Raw genomic sequence first — 20,648 nt, forward strand, 5'->3', positions numbered from 1 at the left:
GTGGATGAGAAGAATCCTTGCAGCTGCTTCTTAACAGTACAATCAAAGAATTGAGATAATAAGGATTTTGTCATCTTCAGCAGCAACTTCGATGGGGCAGAGCTGCAGGATTTTTTCATCAGACTCTAAAAAGCCTGGTTTTCTGTGGTCGCTAAAATGATACTTCAATCACGAGTAAGAGCCACGAACCTTCACCTCTGCCTGTCTCGTTGGATGAGCTGGAGGCGGGGAAAGATGGCCCGGGCGGCTGGGCCCGCGGGCCCGCCCCGCTCCCGGCCCGCCCCGGCCCCGGGCCCGCCCCGGCCACAGTCCGGCCGAGACATGGAGCAGCCTCTCAGCTTCCGCGGCCGCCGGGCCTTGGTGACCGGGGCCGGCAAAGGTGCCCGCGGGCGGAGGGCTGGGGCGGGGGTCGGGCCGGGCCGGTCTGACACCGTGTCCCCGCAGGGATCGGCCGCGCCGTGGCCGTGGCCGGGCCGGTCTGACACCGTGTCCCCGCAGGGATCGGCCGCGCCGTGGCCGTGGCGCTGGGCAGGGCCGGGGCCCGCGTGACCGCGCTGAGCCGAACGGCGGCGGACCTGGAGAGCCTGGCGCGGGAGGTACCGGTACCGGCCCCCTCCTCCTGCCCCCTCCCGCCCCCGTAACCCCGCACCGACCCCCGCCCACCGCGGCCGCCCTCGCCGCAGTGCCCGGGCATCGAGACCCTGTGCGTGGACCTGGCGGACTGGGAGGCTGTGGAGGCGGCGCTGGGCGCGGCGGGGCCGTTCGAGCTGCTGGTGAACAACGCGGCCGTGGCGGAGCTGCAGCCGTTCCTGCAGGTGACGCGCTCGGCCCTGCAGCGGTGAGTGCCCGGGCCCGGCCCGCACGGCACCGCAGCTCCACGGGGAGCTCTGGGGCCGATGCCCGCCGAGGTCTCACCAAGCTCTGAAGGTCAAAAACGGCGGCAGAGCTTTCCAGAAAAGGGTGGCACTAGAGGGGAAGCAGCTGGAAAGAACAAAGTCAGCAGCTGGTGTATAGACACACTGGACAGGCTGACATACACACTTTTAGCAATGCCCAGTGGTCGACTGTTACTGCGTATGTTCTTTTTTTTTACTTTTTTTTCATTCTTTTCATTCTTTACATCATCACCTTTCACCCCTTAAACAGCAAAAGGAAACAAAGCACTGGCTCTTACATCCATTTCTAAGTAGCCAGAACCTGCAGTGTCACCTCCAGAACGGTGGGGTGCACCTGCCATCCCGCTGGCATGGCAGGAGAGTGCCTTTCTGCTCATCAGGCTCAGAGCTTCCAGTCTAGTTCCAGCTTGGTTAAATTGAAAGGCAGTTGTTGCTAAGACAATTCAGAAATAGAGACAACAAAGCCAGGTAAGGAAGCAAAAAATGGTCAGGGTGGGAAATTAAATTTGTTAACTACAATAACATGACTTCTTTATTCTCTGAAAAGGTCCATAGTTTTGTTGTGAGTACGCTTTAGGATGCAGGCTATCTTGACCCCATCCTTCTGAGAAAATGAATCATGCTGTGTCCCTGTGTTAAAAATGGTTGTTGAGAATCTACAATAAAGGTTTGTGACTAGAACGTCAAATGTATGGATTCTACTAAGATCATTTTGCAGAACTGGCAGGTGGAAGCCTAAGGAATATTCTGATGTGGCAAACAGAAGAAATGCTGCCTCTACCCACCTTACAGCAACTTTTGCTTTGTAAATCTGTGTGAAGGGTTTGCTTGACCTAAGAGTCATCTGCCCTGGCTGAAGCCCAGGGCTCTGTTTAAACTTTGACAGAGGAATTCCATTACACTGCAGAAGAGCAGAGTCCTGTACAAAATGCACCTGATGCATGCATGCACCTCCTCACACACTGACAGGCTTGCAGCCAATGGATAGTGATGGTTCATTGCTGAGATCCCACCTGACCATTCTGGCTCTCCTGACAACTTGGCATCTCTGTCCATGTCCTGGAGTATCACCAGTGTTTCCAACAGAGCAGCAGTACTTGTCCTCTGCTGCCTCCCAAAACAGCTCCCTGGGCCGGGCTACAACCACTTGGTAACTTAAATTTGATTTATTTGTAGGTCTCTTGATGTGAATTTTGGGGCTGTGCTTCATGTTTCCCAGGTGAGGAAGAACTGTCACTGCAGCTGCCTCCATGAATAGCAGTGATTAAACTGTTGTACATAGAGGGGTATGTGTCCGCTGTGGGGCCTGAAAGGACTGCAGTCCAAAGTCAATCCAAGAAACTACATGTACAGTCCCTTCACACTCTTGCTTTGACTCTCTTGTAAGCAGGAGGCAGTGAGGGCTTGGTTCCTCCAGATGTTTTTGTTCTTTGGTCTACCATAATAACCCAGCAAGATTCCTATGGAGTGAAACAATGATTTCTCTTGTTAGGATTCTGGCACTATTTTATTTTTTCTCCTTTCCCTCCCAGATAGTTGCTCGGCAGATGATTGCACAAGGCGTGCCAGGGGCCATTGTGAATGTCTCCAGCCAGGCATCGAAGCGTGCACTGAGGGATCATGCTGTTTACTGTAAGCGTGTGCAGCTTTAGCAGTGCCCCTCTCAGGTTTGACCAGCTGGACACCCACAGTCAGCAAGCTGCCAGTTCTGGGCAGCAGTTCCATAGCACCTCCAGACCAGGTGCTGTGCAGTTAAACATCTCCTCTTCTTCCCTTCTCTTAAAGGTTCCACAAAAAGTGCTCTGGATATGCTGAGCAAAGTAATGGCAATGGAACTGGGACCCCACAAGGTAGGAGTCTGTGAGAGAAAAGTGTGAAAGCTGAACCTGAGCACAAGCACAGCAGCTGGATGAGATTGTTTGTTGTTCCTGGTCCCAGATTAGGGTGAACACTGTGAACCCCACCGTGGTTATGACTGACATGGGGAGAATTAACTGGAGTGACCCTCAGAAATCTGCTGCCATGATTAATCGGATTCCCCTGGGAAAGTTTGCAGGTCAGTGATGTATGTCTGTCCCCAGGCTATGGTCTCCCAGCCTGCCTTCTCACTGACACCACAGCCGGAAGTTGCTGATTTTTGGGCAAAGTGACAGCTCTGCTGAATGTCTTTTGTCTGAATTCCTGCAGTATTTGATCAGGACAGGGTGAGAATCAACCCTCCTCTCGCTTTTTCTACAGCCTCCTCATCCTGGGACAAGTGAAATGAACTTGCTCTATTGTTCATAAACCTGACAGGGTGTTTGCTGTCACCTAAGCAGCATTTGATCACAAGGACACTTTGATGTCCAGCTCTCAGCCACACTGTCCCAGACACTTAATCAAGCACAGTTTGGCAGAAGGCAGAAACATTTTCCAGCTCTAATTACCTGTAGATGTCAAAGGCAGACCTTTTTAAGTGCTTCTTTTTCTGATACACTTTAGGTGGGCATCAAATGTTCTCTGTGTTTGATTGCAGAGGTGGATGATGTGGTGAACAGCATTCTCTTCCTGCTGAGTGACAAGAGTGCTATGACAACTGGCAGCTCACTGATGGTTGATGGGGGCTTTCTTGTCTCCTAATATGACACCTGCATTTCACACCTGGCCTCAATTTTCATAGGAATACTGCCTAGATGTAAACTGGATAGGAAACAATGACTCACTTCTTGCTGAAGGGGCAGCAGGGCTGAAGACTATTAGAAGTGAGGCAGAAAATCAGCTTTGCAAGGCTGCTATATAATAAAGCTCACATACACCTTCATGGAGAATGTTTATTGCACCAAATAAGGTTTTATCTTGTCACTCTACATGATGATTAGAAATTGGACCTCTCTTCCAACCCTGTTCCCCCCCCCCAACCCTTCAGAAGCTCTCCCTGTTCCATCCAAATCCAGAGTCTGTCTGCAGTTTCAGTGGGAAGGGAAAGAAGTTAGCAGACTCCTCACTGCTTCCTTTGTTGTCTTTAGTAGAAAAAAAAACAAAATAGAGGCAACAACCCCAGCCCTGCTCTGCAGAGACTGGATTTTGGGGGGAGGCCCTGCTAAAGACTAATGGGGGGGAGCAGCACCATGCTGTCCTAGGGTGTGCACACACAAAAAGGCAAATGCATTGATTGCACAGAGCTGTTTCACTCACAGAGTTTGGCTAGTACCCAATAAAGCACCTAATGATTCATTTTTCAGCTTCTCATTTACTTTGACCCCTTCCAGGGCTGGTTATATTTCTTTAACAGTCTTAGAAACATTCTGCTAGAGCACCAGTTTGTTAACTGTTAGCCACAGCAGGCTGGGCAAGGAGACCCTGCCATCCTCCCAGCTACTCCTGTCTTTCAGCACCATTGAAATCAGCTCCCTCCCCACTCCCACCAGGATGTTCACCACCTGTTTCACCTGCAGGTTGAAAACAGGTGTTTCCAGAACAGGATGGATGTCTCAGCCCTTTCCACTTGGAGTTCAGGAGAGCCAAAACAGCTTGTTGCCTGAAGGAGCTACCTTGCCTTCCCCGCTGTACCTCCCCTGGGGGCTGTATAGTCCCCAGCTGGTCTCCTGTCCCCACTGCCCCTTCACATCAACACTGACGTTAAATCAAAGAGACATTTAAAAAACACTGACTTCGTACATGATGAAGGGCCCTACACATCCCAGCCCCCTTCAGAAACACCCAGCTTAATATGCAATCTGTCAAACGATGACAGCATGCTGAGCCAACACCAAGGCCACAGCCCTCAAAACATGGTACACTTTTTGCCAGGCTTCTTCACAGGCGGTGGGCAGAGCACAGCCCGGATGGCTTCATCAAACACCGTCTTCAAGCCCCGCTGCGTCAGGGCAGAGCACTCGAGGTACTTTACTGACCCTGGGGAAAGAGAGCTGCAGCTCAACCACTCCAGTTCCACCACCACGCACTGTTGCTCACCCACTCACTGCCTGCTCACGAGACTCACCGATCTCCCGAGCCATGGCCAAGCCTTGGGGATAGGTGATGGGGGCCAGTTTCTTATCACGTAACCTTTCAATGGTGTCCTTATCATCCCTCAAGTCCAGCTTGGTGCCCACCAGGATAATAGGCGTATTTGGGCAATGGTGTCGGACCTCAGGGTACCACTGAAACAGAGAGGCATGATGAGAAAAGTAGTTCTATGAGTGGCCATAACCACAAGGATGCATTTCTACTATTGGGAATGAAGAGGTTCACTACTGACATGGTGGCAACACCTGAACAGGATACTGCTCCTACAGTTCTGATATGCTCTGCAAAAAGAGACTGGTGCAGATGTAATAATGAAGGCGCCAAGACACAGAATCCTGACAGACACTGCCAGCCAACACTGTGCAGAGTGCTTTCCTTAACTGCATGTTAGCTTCTAAGACATCCCTTATCTTAAAACACAGATTCAGAAAGGTAATAACTTAGCCAAAGAAGTCATGAATAAAAAGCAGGCTCCACTTAAAACCTGCAGACTATGATTTTCCCTCACCACAACATTACTGCTTGAAGTTTTGGGCTTGTAGGTGTGGTGCTGGGTAGGGCAGGGAATGTCACTGGCTCTTCCCTTCTACTGTTTTACCCAGGAGGAGAATACTTTACCTTAGCTCGGACATTCTCAAAGGAGGCTGGACTCACAAGGGAGAAGCAGATCAAGAAAACATCCTGTGCAGAAAGAAGAGGGTCAGCTGTGCAGACAGAAGCAGCTAGGGTGAAGGGAGGCTGCAGAGGGAGCCTGACAAAGGACAACCTCAACCCACAAGCAAGGGCTGCTGTGGCCTTAAGAAATTCTTCCCCATTAAGGGTGTTAAACTATTCAGAGAAGGAAGAAATGGACCATGAGTGTGTATGATTACATCTTCTTTCACAATGCTGGGCTCTGCATGTTAAGAGCCTGAGGCCTCAAACATCTTAACAGCACTAAGGGCTTCACCAGCAGCACAGCTGCTTAGGAACTGCTACACCCAGAAACACTCCTAGGGCAGCCCAACGGGGATCTGCCCTGCTCAGAGAGAACAGGAATATGGAACTGGCTAGGCTGCACAGCAGCCTTACAGCATTCCTTCTACTTGAGCCTCCCTGGGGCACCCGTAACTCTTCAAAGATCATTACAAAGAAGAGACTAGAACAGGACAATGTCTTAGGAGAAAATCAGCTGTGATACTTCTTAAACAACCAGAATTATGGGTGTAGCTGCAGGAACTCAGACCTTCCTCCAGGGAAAGAAGCATGCCTGTCCTTGGGAGCCTCCCTGTCCCTGAGAGGGAGCAGTCCCAAGGCAGTCCAAGCTCAGCACTCACCGTCTGTGGATAGGAAAGAGGCCGCAGTCGGTCATAGTCTTCTTGCCCTGCTGTGTCCCAGAGGCCCAGGTTCACTGGCTTTCCATCTACCATCACATTGGCAGAATAATTATCAAACCTGTCAATGAGGAGTCCCCATCAGTGACAATTTTGTGGTGACCTTCACATCTTTATACAGAATTCAAAGGGGCAGTGAATCAGGAAAGGATACTGCAGCACAGTTCCAGTGGGGACAATCAGCCTTCCTCACACACACAGTCACAGCATCATCCTTACCTGTCAAGCTCACAGTCTGATTTGCAACAGCCACCTCCTCACACACAAACCAAACTTCTACACACACAAGCACAGAGATCAAAAAGCAACTGAAGCCCAAGCCGTTACTTACACGGTGGGAATGTATTCTCCAGGAAAGGCATTTGTGGTGTAACTGATCAGCAAGCAGGTCTTCCCTACAGCTCTGCAGAGGGTAAGAGTGACAAGCATAAAGAAGGGTACAACATGGAGCACTAAGGCAGTAAAACTCACCCTTCCCACACTGAAAACACATAGTAGGTAAAAAGCTACCATATGAGGAAAACAAACCTGTTGTAGGCTGGAATCCCCCAGTTGTCACAGACATGGCCTGAACTCAAAAGGTGCGCCTTGCCTGATTGCTTCCTAACCCTGCTCTCTACCACTCCTTTTCCCTACCCATTCAACAAAACATCAGTCAAAACAATACTGGTTTCATGAACCAAGAGGGGGAATAAATTAGAGTTGTGTGCTGGGCTCAACAGATACACAGTAATTCAGCAAAATGGATAAACAGTGAGGTTAAAAACATGCAACAATGCAGATCTGCAAGCTCCTCAGATACAGGAATTCAGTATCAATAAATACAAAGGAGAAAAAGTAAGTATCCATAAAAAAAAATGGACTTTAAAATTGACTGCAGGCAGTTTGGAAAAGATTAGTGAAAAAGGATAAAAATACCAGCTCAGCACTTTGCTGAAGGTAGTGAGATTGGTCAGCCCAGCAGTGGCAGCTGGTAAGGGCCAGGCCAGCAATAGAGTGAGCACACAGCCTTTAACCAGCTCTGCAGATTTCCTAAGTTTCACTGTAGGAACAGAGGAGAACCAGCAGTGTGAGCTACCTTTGTATCATGGAGAAAGCTGTGAACTGCAGACAACCTTCCAGAAAAAGACTGTGAGTGCCAGTGCCAGGGAAAGCTGGCTTTGAGGTGCCTGGGTGAAGCTGAATAGCTAGCAGAAACGGGTATCCCCTACCCAATTCTGCAGCCAGACTGACGTAAGAGAGGGTGTCAGAAGAGAGGAAGAGAGTTGACAGTCCCCTGCACACACCAGCATGACAGAAAGCACAGGGAGAACAAACCACTATTACAACTTTTCCTTTGGATTAGGTCCCCTCGGTCTGAGAAGAAAGAAGTTTTGTCATGAACCACTTGGCTGACTGGTCCAACTTTCCTCCTGAAGTGTGACTTCAGTTTCCCACCAAACAGGGACACTTGTAATTCACAAAAACCTGTGTATCTATGTGTTTCTTTCAGTCTGCACTACTGATTTAGTCTTAAGGCAAAACACAGGACAGCAAACCTTCAGCTGAACTCCATTTGCAACATCCTGAGCTCCCAGTCACTCTCCCCTCTGCAATAAGGCTGTACTTTCTCCTACTCCCTTTTAGCCCTCACAGGCTGGAACCTGGAAGGCCTCACCAGAAATGTGTATTTGAGGGGATGGCATGCACGAGAAAGGGTAAGTCTAGTCCCTGCCCAAAACCAGTTCACAGTTAGGTCTGAGTACCTCAGATACTTCAGAGTATCTGAGTACCTCAGATACCTCAGAAGCTCTGTTCTTGCTGAGGTGATCAGAAAAGTAAACTGGAATTGTGAGGAAAAATATGCAGGACGAACTAGGAAAGTTACAAAGCAGTATAAATCTAGTGCATGCCTGCATCTTGCAGGCAGATGTGTTCCCAAAAAAGAAGGCATTTAGGAAGAGCCTTAACAAAAAAAGGAAAAAGGATGACAAGGAGCACATGGTGAAACTAGAAAGAGTAATGCATTTCACCTCGGAACAATCAACAATAGGACATACGAGACCTGCGAGCATCAAGATTTTCGGAGGACTCTGTCAGGAATCAAGCAGGTACAATGAAAAATAGCAAAATACCGGCACCCAAATGAAACAAGGAGACAAACGTAAAACCCAGGAGGAGCCTGTGTTTGCTACCCAGGCAGCACCCAAGTTCACGAACTACGAAAGGAGCAGGGCAGGGTTGCGGGGCCGCCGCAAGGCCCCCCGCTCCCGCCGGGACTCGCCGGCAGCCCTGCTCCCGCCGGCCCCACCCGAGCCAGGCCCCGGCGGAGCCAGGCCGGAGCGAGCCTCGCCGCCCGGCGCGGGGCCTCCCGCCGGCGGAGCGGCTCTGCCGGGCGCTGCCCCGGGCCAGCCCTCCCTCCCTCGTCCCCTCGGCGCCGCCGGGCCCGCCCGGTGCGGAGCTGTGGGGCCGGGGCGCGGCCCCTCCCGCACTCACCCGTCGCCCACCACCACACACTTGATCGCCTGCATCTGCCCGCGATGGCGGCGCCGCGACTGCGCCGCAGTGACCGCCCGCGGGGTGGGGCGGACCGAGCCGAGCCGGGCCGAGTCAAGCACCGAGCCGAGCACCGGGCAGGGCCGAGCCGAGCCGAGTCAAGCACCGAGCCGAGCACCGGGCAGGTCCCGCCGGCTCCGCCCCCGCCGCTCGCCCGGGGCCGACTCGGCTCCGCCGCGGGCGCGGGGAAGCGGCGGCCCCGCCCCGCCAGGAGCGGCGGGCGCTGCTCGGCCCCGGTCACCGCACCGGGGCCCGCCGGCTCAGGGACAAAGCTTTAAACCTGGTTACGTTGTAGCTGCGTAGCTCAGCGCCATCGGCCCAGAGCTGCCGCGGAACAAAGACGGAGCAGGGAAAACCCTGCAGGAAGATGGCTTTTGGCTTCCCCCACCTCCCCTGCCAGCCAAAGAGATGCCCACAGCAGCGGCCCTGTCTGCAAACAACAGCCTTTGCTTTTCCCTTACCTGTGGCTCTGCCCGCCAGCCACAAACTAAGTGGCTATTGCCACAGGTTTCTTGGTCATGACTAGGGAACAGCTTTCCAGCTTCTTTGCTTTTTTCTTAGTCCTGAACCAAAACTATCCCCATCTCATCCACCTGTAACAGCCCTTTAGCTGCAGGACAGGCTGACAGGGTCCTCAGGACAGTAACACAGCAGAAAGCCCCACCCTCCACATCAGCCAAACATCCAGCGTGCCACTGTCCAGTGCTAATGGCAAAATGCAAAAGTTCTTTATTAAGCAGAGCAAAACCCAGTATAAAAAATGAAAACACAAAGCAACCAGTCCACACAGAAACTTTTGTTTTCCAGGTGTCTCTTAAAAATATTTACTCTAAGGTATGTTCCCACCCCAAACTCACAGGAAGGACTCCCTCAAGGCTCAATACTGCTGGCCTGACAACAGCTCCTGCTTTCTCCAGTTCAGGCTCTAGCAACCCTTCCCTTTCTCCAGGTCATGCAAGGACTTGCACCGTCAGGAGAGGAACCACCTTCTTCCCTTATGCTCTGAGAAGCAACTCCCCAGTGTCACACCAGAAGCATCGCTCCTCTCCAGGTTTAAGGCCACAGCACTCAGTTCTAGGAGCCTGAGAAGCCAGGAGAACAGTTCTGCCATTTGCCATAGCGCAATACTGGCCACAACATCTTCAGCTAAGGGCTGCAGTTCACAGTGAAGAAGCACAATCAACCGCTCACCTTTCCCTGCCACTCACTGTTGCAGAAGTAGAACCACTGCCAAAGCCCAGCTGTCCCACAGGGACATGGACAGCACTGCACCCAAGCCCCTTGGTGCACCTGCTTCTGTCTATGCTAAATGTGTTTCTACAGCCCACCAATATGGCCAGAGCCAGAGAGGGTAAACAAGCAGAGAGGGCCCCATCAGACTCTGCTTCTGTCTGTAAACGCTGGGTGAAAAAGCACAAGTGGGTAATACCTGGTGTTTCCAGCAGTTTCAGGATCCCATTAGCAAGGCAAATTGCTCCAGCCCACAGGCAACTGTGAAGACTCCTGTAAACATTCCTGTCACTTTTTCTCACGTTTCTCTGTGAACAGCCCTGGCATCCAAACAAATGCTGCAGCAGCACCTTGCCAGGGAACACAGAAACCTCCCAGTAACCTCCTGCACCAATAGGCTGTGGCAGTGCAGGGGAGGGGGCTCAACATCATGGACTCAGAGCTACAGGCCTGGACAGTTGTTTCTTCCTCTCCTTCACGCTGTCAGGAGGAACATTTCTGAACAGCAAGAGCATTTGACTATTTGCAAGCCTTTGTGTCACCCCACTCTGACAGAACTGTCCATTTAGGAAGAAGGAGTTGTACCTGAATTCTCACCCTTTCCCTGACTGCAAGCAGATATTTGGATCCTCTAAGCCACAGTCTCACTTCCTAGAACTGTGGGTACCCAAGGAAGATCCCTGCACATATGCCATGATGGCATTCTGCAAGAAACTTGCTCGCTGGGCCTCCTCTTCCCTCATCCTGGAGATCTCAGCCTCCTTCATTCTCAGCTTCTCCAGCAGCAAAGAGATCTCACCCTCCTTGTCCAGCAGTGCTTCACGGTGATTACTGGATAGGGCTGTGAAAAAGCAGCATTAGTAAAGAAAATCAAGGTATCCCTGGAAAAAACAGGAGCAGGCCAAAGGCAATGGAAGTGCTACAACCAGCAAGCACACAAGAGGAGCTGCATGAGACAACATGAGAGGTTTTGCACAGATAGCAGGCACACTTCACTGCGCAGGAAATCCAAATTTTGCCTGCTATGCAGCTTTGGGTGGTCATCTGAGTCTTGGTCTCTACAAAATGAGGAATCCCTGTAAATACACATGGCTGGAGAGTACAACTCATAGGTGTACTCGCAGGCAGGAAGCACTTGCTGTCACTACCTGCGAGCACAGCTGAGTTCCAGGCCCAATGCAGGGTAACTCGGAGTTACCATTTGAGAAGCAGGAAAGGACCCATTACCTTTCAGCTGTCTTTCCAGAGCTGCAATCTTCTCTCTCAGCCCATCCTGGGCTGTGCGTTCAGCCTCCAGGTGCCCAATCTGTTCTTGTAATTCCACTTTCACCTTATTTAGCTCTGTCACTTTCTCCTCTTCCTTCCTGTCCACGTACTGACACACAAAGACAAATCCATGAACAACCAAACAACTTCGGCAACTTGTTCTGGCCCTGTGGTGACTATCTCTACTCCAGTCCAAACTACCTGCTGAAGTTCCTCCAGCCTCCTCTTGAGTCCATCAGCATACAGGCTCAACTGTTTGGCTTTAGCTTGGGCCTCAGCAACCATCTCCTTTTGCTTAAGGCAGCAGTTCTGAGCTTCATCCCTTGACTCAGTCATCAGCCGCAGCTTCTCTTCTAGGTGTTCTAGGCGTTGCTGCTGTAAGACACAAAGGAAAATGAAAATTAAACAGTCCCACTTCATTCCTGTGAAGAGATTCTCCCCTCTCTGTTCCTAGTACAGTGAACCCTTTATTGAGTCAACTGGCACTGACAAGCAGAGGACACAGTCCTGCTCCTTGCACTCGGAAGTGACTCCAAGCTGCTTCCTCTTGCCAGGGAGGCTGGCAGAGGACAAAACACTCAGCTGAGAAACAGAGACAGGTCCCTGGCAGATGCACTGATGTCACAGCCAGTGTTTACAGCCAATGCTCCACCTTCACTTCCTCCATCCCTCAAATGGCTCTGCAGCGCCACTGCATGCAACCCAGCAACTGCTGGATCCCACATGTCAGATTTCTATGTCTGTAATTCAATGAAGCATTTTCTTTTGTGATGCTACAAATAAGTAAATATTCTAATAGCTTTTGTGTATTTTCCTCATCCCTCGTTCTATTTCACTATTAATATAGTGAATAATAATAGTTAATATAGTGAATATTCATTAATATTAATATCCTATAATATAGGATATTAACTTAATTGACATTTTCAGAGTTCAATACGACAGTGACTTTATTTACCTAGCAACAGTAGCCACCTGAAGAAATTTCTCAGTGTTAGAGGAACAGGAGCATCCCATTAAAGTTGTCATTAAAAAGAAAGATCAACATCTGGCTGTTGGCTTCAGATGTTGGCAACTTAAACTATATCTGCCAAGACAATATTGACATCAGTTCTGTTAGTACTGAAGACAGCTCAAATTAGACTTTTCAGGGCTCCCTCCTCAGCAATCACACCATTTGTGGGTCAGTAAAACCCAGAGAGGAGTGAGTTAGCAGCTCCCCAGGACTAAGACATAGCCTGGGTAGCCAAACCACTTCATTCCCACAGGCAGGTCTGTCTTTACCTCCTCCAGGCGCGCCTGACTCCGCACTTTTATCAACTCCTCCTCGGCCCGTCCTCGCTCAGCTAGTGCAGCTGCTTTGACTTGGCTCAGCTCCTGCCACAGGAACATTGAAAATCATTCCAGACAGAGAAGCTGCATTGCTGCCACACTGACCAGGAAACACGAGCAGCTTCCAGTCGCAGGCTATAAAATGACACAGCTCTCCTCACTCAGGGGCAGCAAAAGCAAACAAAGATACAAACCCTTCCTCAGTTCAAGACTGCTATCTAAGTTCAGTGTGAATTTCAGTTATATGAGGGCACGTATTGGTTAAACCTTTCCAAAAAAGGGAATAGGGAAGAGCACTGCTGGATGTAGCTGGGGAAATAGATATGGATGAACATGCTACACTACTTGTGACAACATAGTCACAAGAATCCTGTAAAGTCAAATCTTAGTAAGACTCTAACCATGTTCAATGGAATCCTCATTTTTGTCCAATCTGAATTTACAAGTTTCTCCTTGGAACCTTCTTTCTTAGTCCAAAGCAGTAAAAATAATTTTAGCTGGTATACTGCTGTTTTCTGTTCCCCCTTACAGCACATGACAATCTTTACAGAGGTCTGCAGTCAGAGACTCCACAAATCTTTCCTGGCAGCCTTCTCTGTGCACTGCTATATGAGTGTTCAAATGTGCCCAGAGCACTTTTTCTCACCTCGTCCAGAGATATCCTGATGGCCTCCAGCCTCTGGATCCTGTCGTGCATGGAACGTTCACTGGCCTCCATCTGCTGTGCCACACGATCCACCTGCAAAGCAGCAGAAACCAGCAAGTGACAGAAAACCATTCCACCTCCAGGCAAAGCAAGCAGCAAGACTACTCATCATGATAGAGAAGCATCCTCTCACTGACCCACCTACCAGCAAAGCAAAATTCTTACCTCCCCCAGAACTCCACTAGGAAACAGCAGTACAGATGGAATCTGCCCTCTAGAAACTAGGAATTTTTAGACAGAGATCCCTCCCAGGCCACAAGGAGGGAGTCCAAGCTCTCATTGTCAAGTGATATAAAACACAACAGATTTATTTTTTAACTGTAATGTTGGTAAAATCTTCCTGGCCTGTGACTTTTCTTAAAAGATTTCAATATCTTCAGAGAAATCTATTAGTATAATTTCATTTTGGAGAGATTTCAAACCTCAGTAACACTGCAAAGATAATTGGTGGCAGTCTGTTGGCCTGTCCACACTCAGACACAACCCCCTTTGAAACATAACAGAGAAGGAACTAGCATGCTGAGCCCTGTTAAAGGACTGCTTGTGTATAAGCAATTAAAACATTCAAATGTATTTATTTCAGAAGCTGGGAAAAATTCCTCATTTGTAATTACCTCTGTGCACAGACCAACACAAAGGCCAGCCTCCCAGCCTCTCTTGTAGCATCACATACCACTCTGGCCCATATTCTTGAAAGCTTGAAAATCTTACTAGCTGGTAGAAAGTTTTGTGATCTCTTCAGTCAGGCTTTGCTTGAAGAAATGACCCATTATTCCCACAAAAAATCTGAGCTCACTAACTTCTAAACTTTTTTAAGAGCACATTACAGCAAACAACGATCTCCACTGGTGATGTATGTCAGGACCAAAGAAAGACTAACCAGGATGCTGCAGAAACCTCACCCTTACCTCTTTTACCCGAAGGGATTCCATGTCTTCAAGGCTTTGTTTAAATCTTCTTTTCTCCATTTCCAGACGTTCTGCAGATTAAAAGCAGGCATATCACAACTCTGGCATGCCTGCCACACAGCTGTATTCATACTTTTTCACACTCTGTCAACCCTTTCTCCTCAGCTGCCGGTGCAGGAACAATGATCCCAACCACAGGTGTCCCCAAGCTGTTTCTACTCCCCCACTCACCTTCAGCCTCCACAGCCCGCAGCTTCAGCTCTGCTGTTGTGTTGGTCAAGTCTTGTTTCACCTGGAACAGCTGATCCTGCTGAACTTTGCACTTCCTCTCCAATTCATCCACCTACACAAGGAAATTACCACCACAAAGGTTTTTCTTTTCCTATTAGCACAAAAAGTTGGCTGTACAGGACAATGAAGTGACACCCAACCAAGAATCAAAGTAGAGACCATAACATCTATGGAGCAGATGTTATACACGTTCAAGAGCCACTTCTCAGACTTGGACTTGGTTTCCTACCTGATTTCTCAGCAACAGGTTTTTCTCACTGGCAGCAGACAAGTCATGCAAAAGCTTGCTTTCCCGATCAGCACCTTCCTGCAAACAGAACCAAAATTAAAAACCTGTACTCCCCCTAGTTCTTGCACTACCAACCTGTGCCAACCAACATCACACCCAGCTAAGTCCAACCTACACCATCAATAACAGGGCTCCTCATCACACCTGGCAACTATCTATCTAATTTACACAAGAATTTTTGTCATGGTGGCTTTAGCTAAGCAGTAACGGTAAAAATCATGCTCGCCTATTGCATCCAGCATCCCCCAAATCCACACAAACCAGTTATGACCTATAGCCCTGCTCCCAAACATAACCAGGACTTATCCAGCTCACCTGCTTTTGTTGCTGGAGCTCCCTGAAGTGGGACTCAGCCACACAGTTTTGTTCCTGTTTCATGGCACTCAGCAGCTCTCCCAACGTGTGCACCTTCTGCTCAGACAGAGCCAGGGCAGCTTCAGTCATCTGCAGCCTATAAAGAAAATCACTTTATGGAGCCTTTTCCAAGGCAGACATTGCAGCAAGCTCTCTATGCCACCTGGTACAAGGTGCTAATGTCCATCTTGCAGTAGGTGAAATCAGGCTACCTTAATGAGGCATTTTTTGCTTCTGGGAAAAGGACACCACCGACCTCTGTACACAGCAGCACTGCAGTGACCTGGGACTTCTCAGGGCACAGTGTGCTAGTGCCCACTGCATTTGCCCTGCACTGTCTTCCATGAGCCAATTTCCCTGCCCGACCCCTCCAGGATTTGCCTGCTCCCACAGAACAAAGCTGGCTACTTTATATCACTGCAAAGTTGTTTACAATTAGAGACAGGATTTTAAATGTGAGTAGCAGAAGCAATTTACTTGTTCTGTCCAAGAGGGACACGTCCACATCACTGCATGGCATGAAACGCTGCCTTTACCTGGCAGAATTCAACTAGGCAGGGTTTGAAGTCAAACCATGGCCATGTGCATATGGCTCTGCATAATCTCACACTTCTTCTGAGCACCTCTTCCTCACTGTTCCCAAGCCAGGCTCCTCCATACCTGCAGTGCTTCCCAGAGAACACTCTCAGCTGCCAGGGGAAACAGGCAGAGATTCCTGCCAGGCTGTAAACCATGCAAGGAACATGTCCCCATCCCATCTGCACAATCCTTTTTCTTTCTTCCCACCTTCTGTAATTCACTTGCTCTTACACCAATGTAGTCATTTTACTTAAAAGCAAGCTAAGTATCTAGTGTGGCAAACACAAAGGCTTGATCTGACTGTAATTTCTGGATATTACTGCAGAACTAACCAAAATAGTAATCCAGCCACCCTACAAGATTATCCCCTTTCTTAGAAGCTCTGCTTGGCACTGCTTATACAGCACAAACAGTGGGAAGACAAAGGTTTTCCTGCTCCATACTTGGTTTTCAGTGAATTCATAATGGAGTACTGCTCATCCAATGCTTCCTGCAGCTGGCTGACTCGTGCTGCAGACATTCTGCATTTGGGAGGAAAAAAAAGGAAAAAAAAAAGTGGGTAATTTCTGCCAGGAAATGGAGAGTGCCATCAAAGAGCAGGAAACATTTCGAATCTAACTCACTTCTCACTCCTGGCTCTTTCTTCTTTCTGCTTGTCTACAGTATCCACAAAATCCATGAACTGTAAGCAAGGCAAAATTCAGTGAGAAAATTAACTGCATCAGCTACAAACCTTTACATTTCTCATCTTTCTCTTCCCAGCAACAGCTGAAGACATGTCAAGCCACTCTACCAGAAGCAAACTGGAAGTCTGATTAGTTTATTAGCACATCTGAATAAGGTCATCAGCTACAGGGACTCTGCATCCCAAGGTGTCAAATGGAAAAACAGATCTCTAGGTTTACACCACTTGGAAAATATCAAATTGCAAAAGAAGAAACGAAAGCACAAATAACCAAAACTCCTCCAGAACCCAGAGTAAATATGTTCAGCAGGGATGTCCATACTCACATTATCCCTCAAATAACCCATCTCAGAGGACTGAGCCTCAATGTACTAAATCATGCTGTGTGCCTGCCCATAAAAATGCACGTGCAACTTCAGGTGCACAATAATACTGCCACTGAGTGTTCTGGGGACCTCAAGGGAAAGCAAAGGATTCCAGGTACCCCATTTGAACTGCCAATATCTGCTGACCTGCTTGTTCTTCTCATCCTTCAGACTCAAAACCTCCTTGCTGAGGATGTTCACTTGGTTCTGGGCCTCGCTCAGGATAGCCTCACGGTCTTGGTTGTGATCCAAGGCTTGTTCTGATGCAGAGAGAGCAGGAGAACATGCACAAGCTTCTAAAGCAATAGAATAGCAAGTGCTGCTGGAAGAGACAGCACTCAGGATGACCACTGGATATCAGAAGCACCAGGACAGTTGCCCTTCTCAGACTGGCCCATGTAGAGATAGTCCCACCTTACATCACAAGGTGGGATGGGATCAAAGAGAGCAGTGTGTGTGGGGTAATCAACACCTCAGCCTCAGGAAAGCTGTTAACTCTGCTGTTGGCAGGACAACGACAAAGGATGTGCTGCATAAGCCACATCAAAACTTGGCTCATCAGAGGCAAACTATGAGCAAGTCTCAAAGTCTCAGGTTCATTCACATGGCACATCAATCTCTAATAACTCAATCCAAACTTTTTTTTTTTTTTTTTTTTTTTTTGCTTTTGCCAGTCAAAGTGACACTTCCAACTTGATTAGCCCTCACTAAAGGACAAGAGAAGGCGACATAGGGCACTGTGGAAATGCTATTGAGAAAGGGAGGGAAAGAGGGTTAGCTCTCTTCTGGAGCAGCAAGTGCCCTATATCCCCCAAGTGCTGGACTGGGAAAGGAGTTAAGTGATTCATTACTGTACACACATCACACTTACCCACAGCTTTCAGGATGTCACCAGGAATATTGTTCCCTGCCAGCTCCAGCCTCTTCAGGGTCTTGTTGCTATGCAAGCAGTTCAGCAACGCTCGGCCACCCAGAAGCCCAATGTTATTCCATCGCAAATCTACACAGAAAGCAAACTTTCACCATGGCAGTCACATCTGCTGAGATCCCAGATGATCCTAGCACAAACACAGGTGAATACTGTGGCCCCTTTCAAGATGAATGAGAAAGAGAGAAAGTGACAAAGCAGGAAAGGCAAGGATAAATCTTTAGTAAACTGCAGGAAGCCATGACAGTTACAAGTCTGTGTCTCACATTTGGCTCTCACGAGCCTTCCTTCCACAGACAGAATCTGTGGATGAGAAAGAATCAGCAACAAAAGACACATTCTCCTGAAATTCCAGCAAAATTCCATATGAGGACAAAGTGAGTGTGAATTAAGGATCAAGAGTCTGTCATGAGGCACGCCACAAATAGGAATGAAAACACTTCTTCCTCCACTAAAGACTGTTCTGCCCCAAGTACACAGTTTTTCATCTGTAGGTTTGGTTCCAGAGATTCCAATTTCAGTTCCCACTCTCCAAAGGCCATGGGGCTGAGACCATTCCCTGCACAAAGCCATCAAAGCACTCCAGACTAACAGGAATTGGGAATGACACCAATCAGTTGGAAGAAATTGAGGCAAGAAACCTGAAGGCACATGTGTGTCTGCATGCATGTATGCATGCATACATGGGCAAAGAACTCTTACCCAGCTCCTGAAGGCTGGTATTCTGTGTCAGTGCCATGGCCAGTTCTCCAGCCCCTTGATGGTTAATCTGGTTATTGCGCAGATCCAGACGTTGAAGAAAGTTGTTTGCCCTCAATCCTTGGCAGAAAAAGGAGAAGCCCTCCTCCCACATGCCGAGACTGTTCCATTCTAAGGTCAGGCTAGGGAAATCAGGCAGGATTGGTGTTTGTGGAGTCAATGGTCAGCTGTGTGAACTTGAACGACACATGGATCACGGCACACCCAGCCACACACCCAGCTCTGGGAGCAGACTCAGCTTCAGAGAGCAGGATGCTGCCAGGGCCCAGCATCCTCCAAAAGAGCACCTCCAGTTCTTGTGCCTTTGCCCGTCCCACCCCTCACAAGAAATTGCACCACTTGGCATTCCTCCCACCCCAATAAAAAACACCCTCAATCCTTTTCAAATGTTGGGCTCCATCTGGCAGGAATAGCACAAAGAGAGGTAGATACATTTTTTTACCTCCTGATGGATTTGTTCTGCCTAAGAAGTTTTCCCAAAGCCTCAGCTCCCATGGTTCGCAGGTTATTTCCCTGAAACAGAAGCCCCAGGTGATCAGCTAAGCTTCTCCCAATCCACCTAGACCACGAACACCACCAGACACATCCCAGCTATAACGCAAATTTCAGCTGGGCAAAAATGGTCCAATCAACATTTGTTTGACGTATCAATCAGGCTTCCACAAAATGAAAAACCCTGGAGGAACAGTGGATCCGTACACACCACTGGTCTTATAAGGGCACCATGACTGAGAGCTTGCAAAAATCACAGAATAGCACAGGATCAGCATGGACCACGACGGGGCAGAAAACAGCAATTCCAGATAAACATAACTATTTTAACACACTTCATTAAGAAGGACTCTGTTAATACTAGCACAAATGAGTAAGAAAGTTATGATGCAGTTTGTGACTGTGGAAATGCCAAAGGAATACAGACAGAAAGTCACTCTCAGTAGAGAGACAATCACATCTGAAGGCAGATGTGCTAGTCAAAAGAAAGAAACACAAGTAGGACAGCTCGTAACTCACTGATCAATACAGAAATCCCAAAAAAGCCTACATATGCCTCATCTGCCCAAGCAGCAACTGACAAAAGGTACATAGCAATAGCTTCCTATAAAAATAGAGTAACTGAATAAAAGGGGATAAAGATGACTGGCAAAGTAACTTCGGATAATTGTGACATGGTGTTAACGAGTCAAGGAATGAGTCACTTGAAAACAAAAAACTTACAGAAGTATGCATCTTGTTGAACAATCCTGCACCAGGACTGTCCAGTTCTCTTTCTCATTAAGCCTGTGCTTTTTCCTTCTCCACCATAGAACACTGTTAATTCTTTTCAGACTCACCTTCAGATCCAAAGATTTGACTGTGGTGTTGGTGCAAAGACCATTCAACAAAAGCCTTACACCTGAGCAGAAAAAAAAAAAAAAAACCCCTGTTTATTTCATCTGTGAAACTCTCTGCCTAAACCAGCTATCATCCCAGTGTATCACTCTGTTAAACAGCCAGCTCAGGAGACGTGGCTGCGATAAACAAATTATTTGAAAAACTGCAACTGCTGCTGGAAAGCTTGAGCCTGAGCTTTCAGGGCAGGAGACTGTTTATATATTCTCAAAAAGGTGCCGGGGCAGAGAACTACCTGTCAGCTTGTACATCTACCCGACTCAGCCCTGAAAAATCCCCAGAGAGGCTCTGCGGGCTCGGACGGGCTGCCCACGGAGCCCCCTCACTGCGGGCCACTTTAACCGGCCGGACCGTCCCGTCCGTCCGCGGCCAACAGAGGCAGAGCTGCCCTCGCCGCCGGAGGGAGAACCGAGGGTGCGTGCCCGCCGCACGGCCACGGACCGGGCACCTCGGCCGGCCTCCCGCCCCGCGCCACAGGGAGAGCGGCCCCGCCGCACCTTCCTCGCTCAGGCCGCAGTCACCGAGCGCCAGCGCGGCCAAGGGCGCAGCCCCGGGCAGCAGCCGGCCCAGCGCGCTGCACGTGGGCAGCGAGAGGCTCTGCGCCGCCAGGTCCAGGCGGCCGCCACCGGGCCCCCGCAGCCGCCGCAGCACGGCCTCCTGCGGGGCCGCGCCCGCCGCCGCGCACAGCCGCGCGTACTCGCGCCCAAGCTGCTCCATGGCCGCGCGCGCTCCCCCGGAACCGCTCCCCCGGAACC

General features: G+C 49.3%; 3 protein-coding genes across 4 annotated transcripts; 1 reads left to right on the top strand and 2 right to left on the bottom strand.

Moving 5' to 3' along the window:
• Positions 1 to 295: 295 nt before the first annotated feature.
• On the top strand, positions 296 to 4,109 carry DCXR (dicarbonyl and L-xylulose reductase). Its single transcript, XM_066566010.1, has 8 exons — positions 296 to 379; positions 499 to 596; positions 684 to 838; positions 2,073 to 2,115; positions 2,429 to 2,528; positions 2,682 to 2,746; positions 2,835 to 2,952; positions 3,412 to 4,109. The coding sequence occupies exons 1-8, from the start codon at positions 322 to 324 to the stop codon at positions 3,513 to 3,515; spliced, it is 741 nt and encodes a 246-aa protein (XP_066422107.1). The 5' UTR covers positions 296 to 321; the 3' UTR covers positions 3,516 to 4,109.
• Positions 1,076 to 8,941, bottom strand: RAC3 (Rac family small GTPase 3). 2 transcript variants are annotated; one of them, XM_066566012.1, is made up of 6 exons: positions 8,753 to 8,941; positions 6,609 to 6,680; positions 6,221 to 6,338; positions 5,523 to 5,585; positions 4,879 to 5,038; positions 1,076 to 2,356 (listed from the first exon to the last, which is right to left on the bottom strand). In XM_066566012.1, the coding sequence occupies exons 1-6, from the start codon at positions 8,785 to 8,787 to the stop codon at positions 2,238 to 2,240; spliced, it is 567 nt and encodes a 188-aa protein (XP_066422109.1). In that variant the 5' UTR covers positions 8,788 to 8,941; the 3' UTR covers positions 1,076 to 2,237. The 2 variants fall into 2 exon arrangements, with proteins under 2 accessions (XP_066422109.1, XP_066422108.1); XM_066566011.1 differs by lacking the exon at positions 1,076 to 2,356 and adding an exon at positions 3,687 to 4,790 and having other exon boundaries at positions 8,753 to 8,936.
• Positions 8,942 to 9,518: 577 nt separating this feature from the next.
• LRRC45 (leucine rich repeat containing 45) lies at positions 9,519 to 20,625 on the bottom strand. The gene is made up of 17 exons (XM_066565986.1): positions 20,391 to 20,625; positions 19,836 to 19,897; positions 18,947 to 19,017; positions 18,448 to 18,626; positions 17,689 to 17,817; positions 16,965 to 17,077; positions 16,391 to 16,449; positions 16,211 to 16,288; positions 15,150 to 15,285; positions 14,775 to 14,852; positions 14,486 to 14,597; positions 14,255 to 14,325; positions 13,287 to 13,379; positions 12,593 to 12,685; positions 11,510 to 11,683; positions 11,270 to 11,417; positions 9,519 to 10,883 (listed from the first exon to the last, which is right to left on the bottom strand). Exons 1-17 carry the CDS (start codon positions 20,608 to 20,610, stop codon positions 10,687 to 10,689), a joined length of 2,013 nt encoding a protein of 670 aa, XP_066422083.1. The 5' UTR covers positions 20,611 to 20,625; the 3' UTR covers positions 9,519 to 10,686.
• Positions 20,626 to 20,648: the final 23 nt, after the last annotated feature.

Source organism: Molothrus aeneus, chromosome 26, assembly GCF_037042795.1.
Source record: "Molothrus aeneus isolate 106 chromosome 26, BPBGC_Maene_1.0, whole genome shotgun sequence".
Classification (NCBI taxonomy): Eukaryota; Metazoa; Chordata; class Aves; order Passeriformes; family Icteridae; genus Molothrus; species Molothrus aeneus.

What these genes read in the sequence shown, in the direction of transcription:
- DCXR (XM_066566010.1), top strand. Translation starts at nt 322, where the DNA reads ATGGAGCAGCCTCTCAGCTTCCGCGGCCGCCGGGCCTTGGTGACCGGG. An exon ending in GAGGGATCATGCTGTTTACT is followed by an intron (nt 2,529 to 2,681) that starts GTAAGCGTGTGC and finishes CTTCTCTTAAAG; the next exon opens with GTTCCACAAAAAGTGCTCTG. An exon ending in TGGAACTGGGACCCCACAAG is followed by an intron (nt 2,747 to 2,834) that starts GTAGGAGTCTGT and finishes TCCTGGTCCCAG; the next exon opens with ATTAGGGTGAACACTGTGAA.
- RAC3 (XM_066566011.1), bottom strand. Translation starts at nt 8,787, where the DNA reads ATGCAGGCGATCAAGTGTGTGGTGGTGGGCGACGG. An exon ending in TGTGTGGTGGTGGGCGACGG is followed by an intron (nt 6,681 to 8,752) that starts GTGAGTGCGGGA and finishes TACCCTCTGCAG; the next exon opens with AGCTGTAGGGAAGACCTGCT. An exon ending in TTGAGAATGTCCGAGCTAAG is followed by an intron (nt 5,039 to 5,522) that starts GTAAAGTATTCT and finishes TCTCTGTTTCAG; the next exon opens with TGGTACCCTGAGGTCCGACA.
- LRRC45 (XM_066565986.1), bottom strand. Translation starts at nt 20,610, where the DNA reads ATGGAGCAGCTTGGGCGCGAGTACGCGCGGCTGTGCGCGGCGGCGGGC. An exon ending in CAGAACAAATCCATCAGGAG is followed by an intron (nt 18,627 to 18,946) that starts GTAAAAAAATGT and finishes TGATTTCCCTAG; the next exon opens with CCTGACCTTAGAATGGAACA. An exon ending in ACCTGTTGCTGAGAAATCAG is followed by an intron (nt 14,598 to 14,774) that starts GTAGGAAACCAA and finishes TTCCTTGTGTAG; the next exon opens with GTGGATGAATTGGAGAGGAA.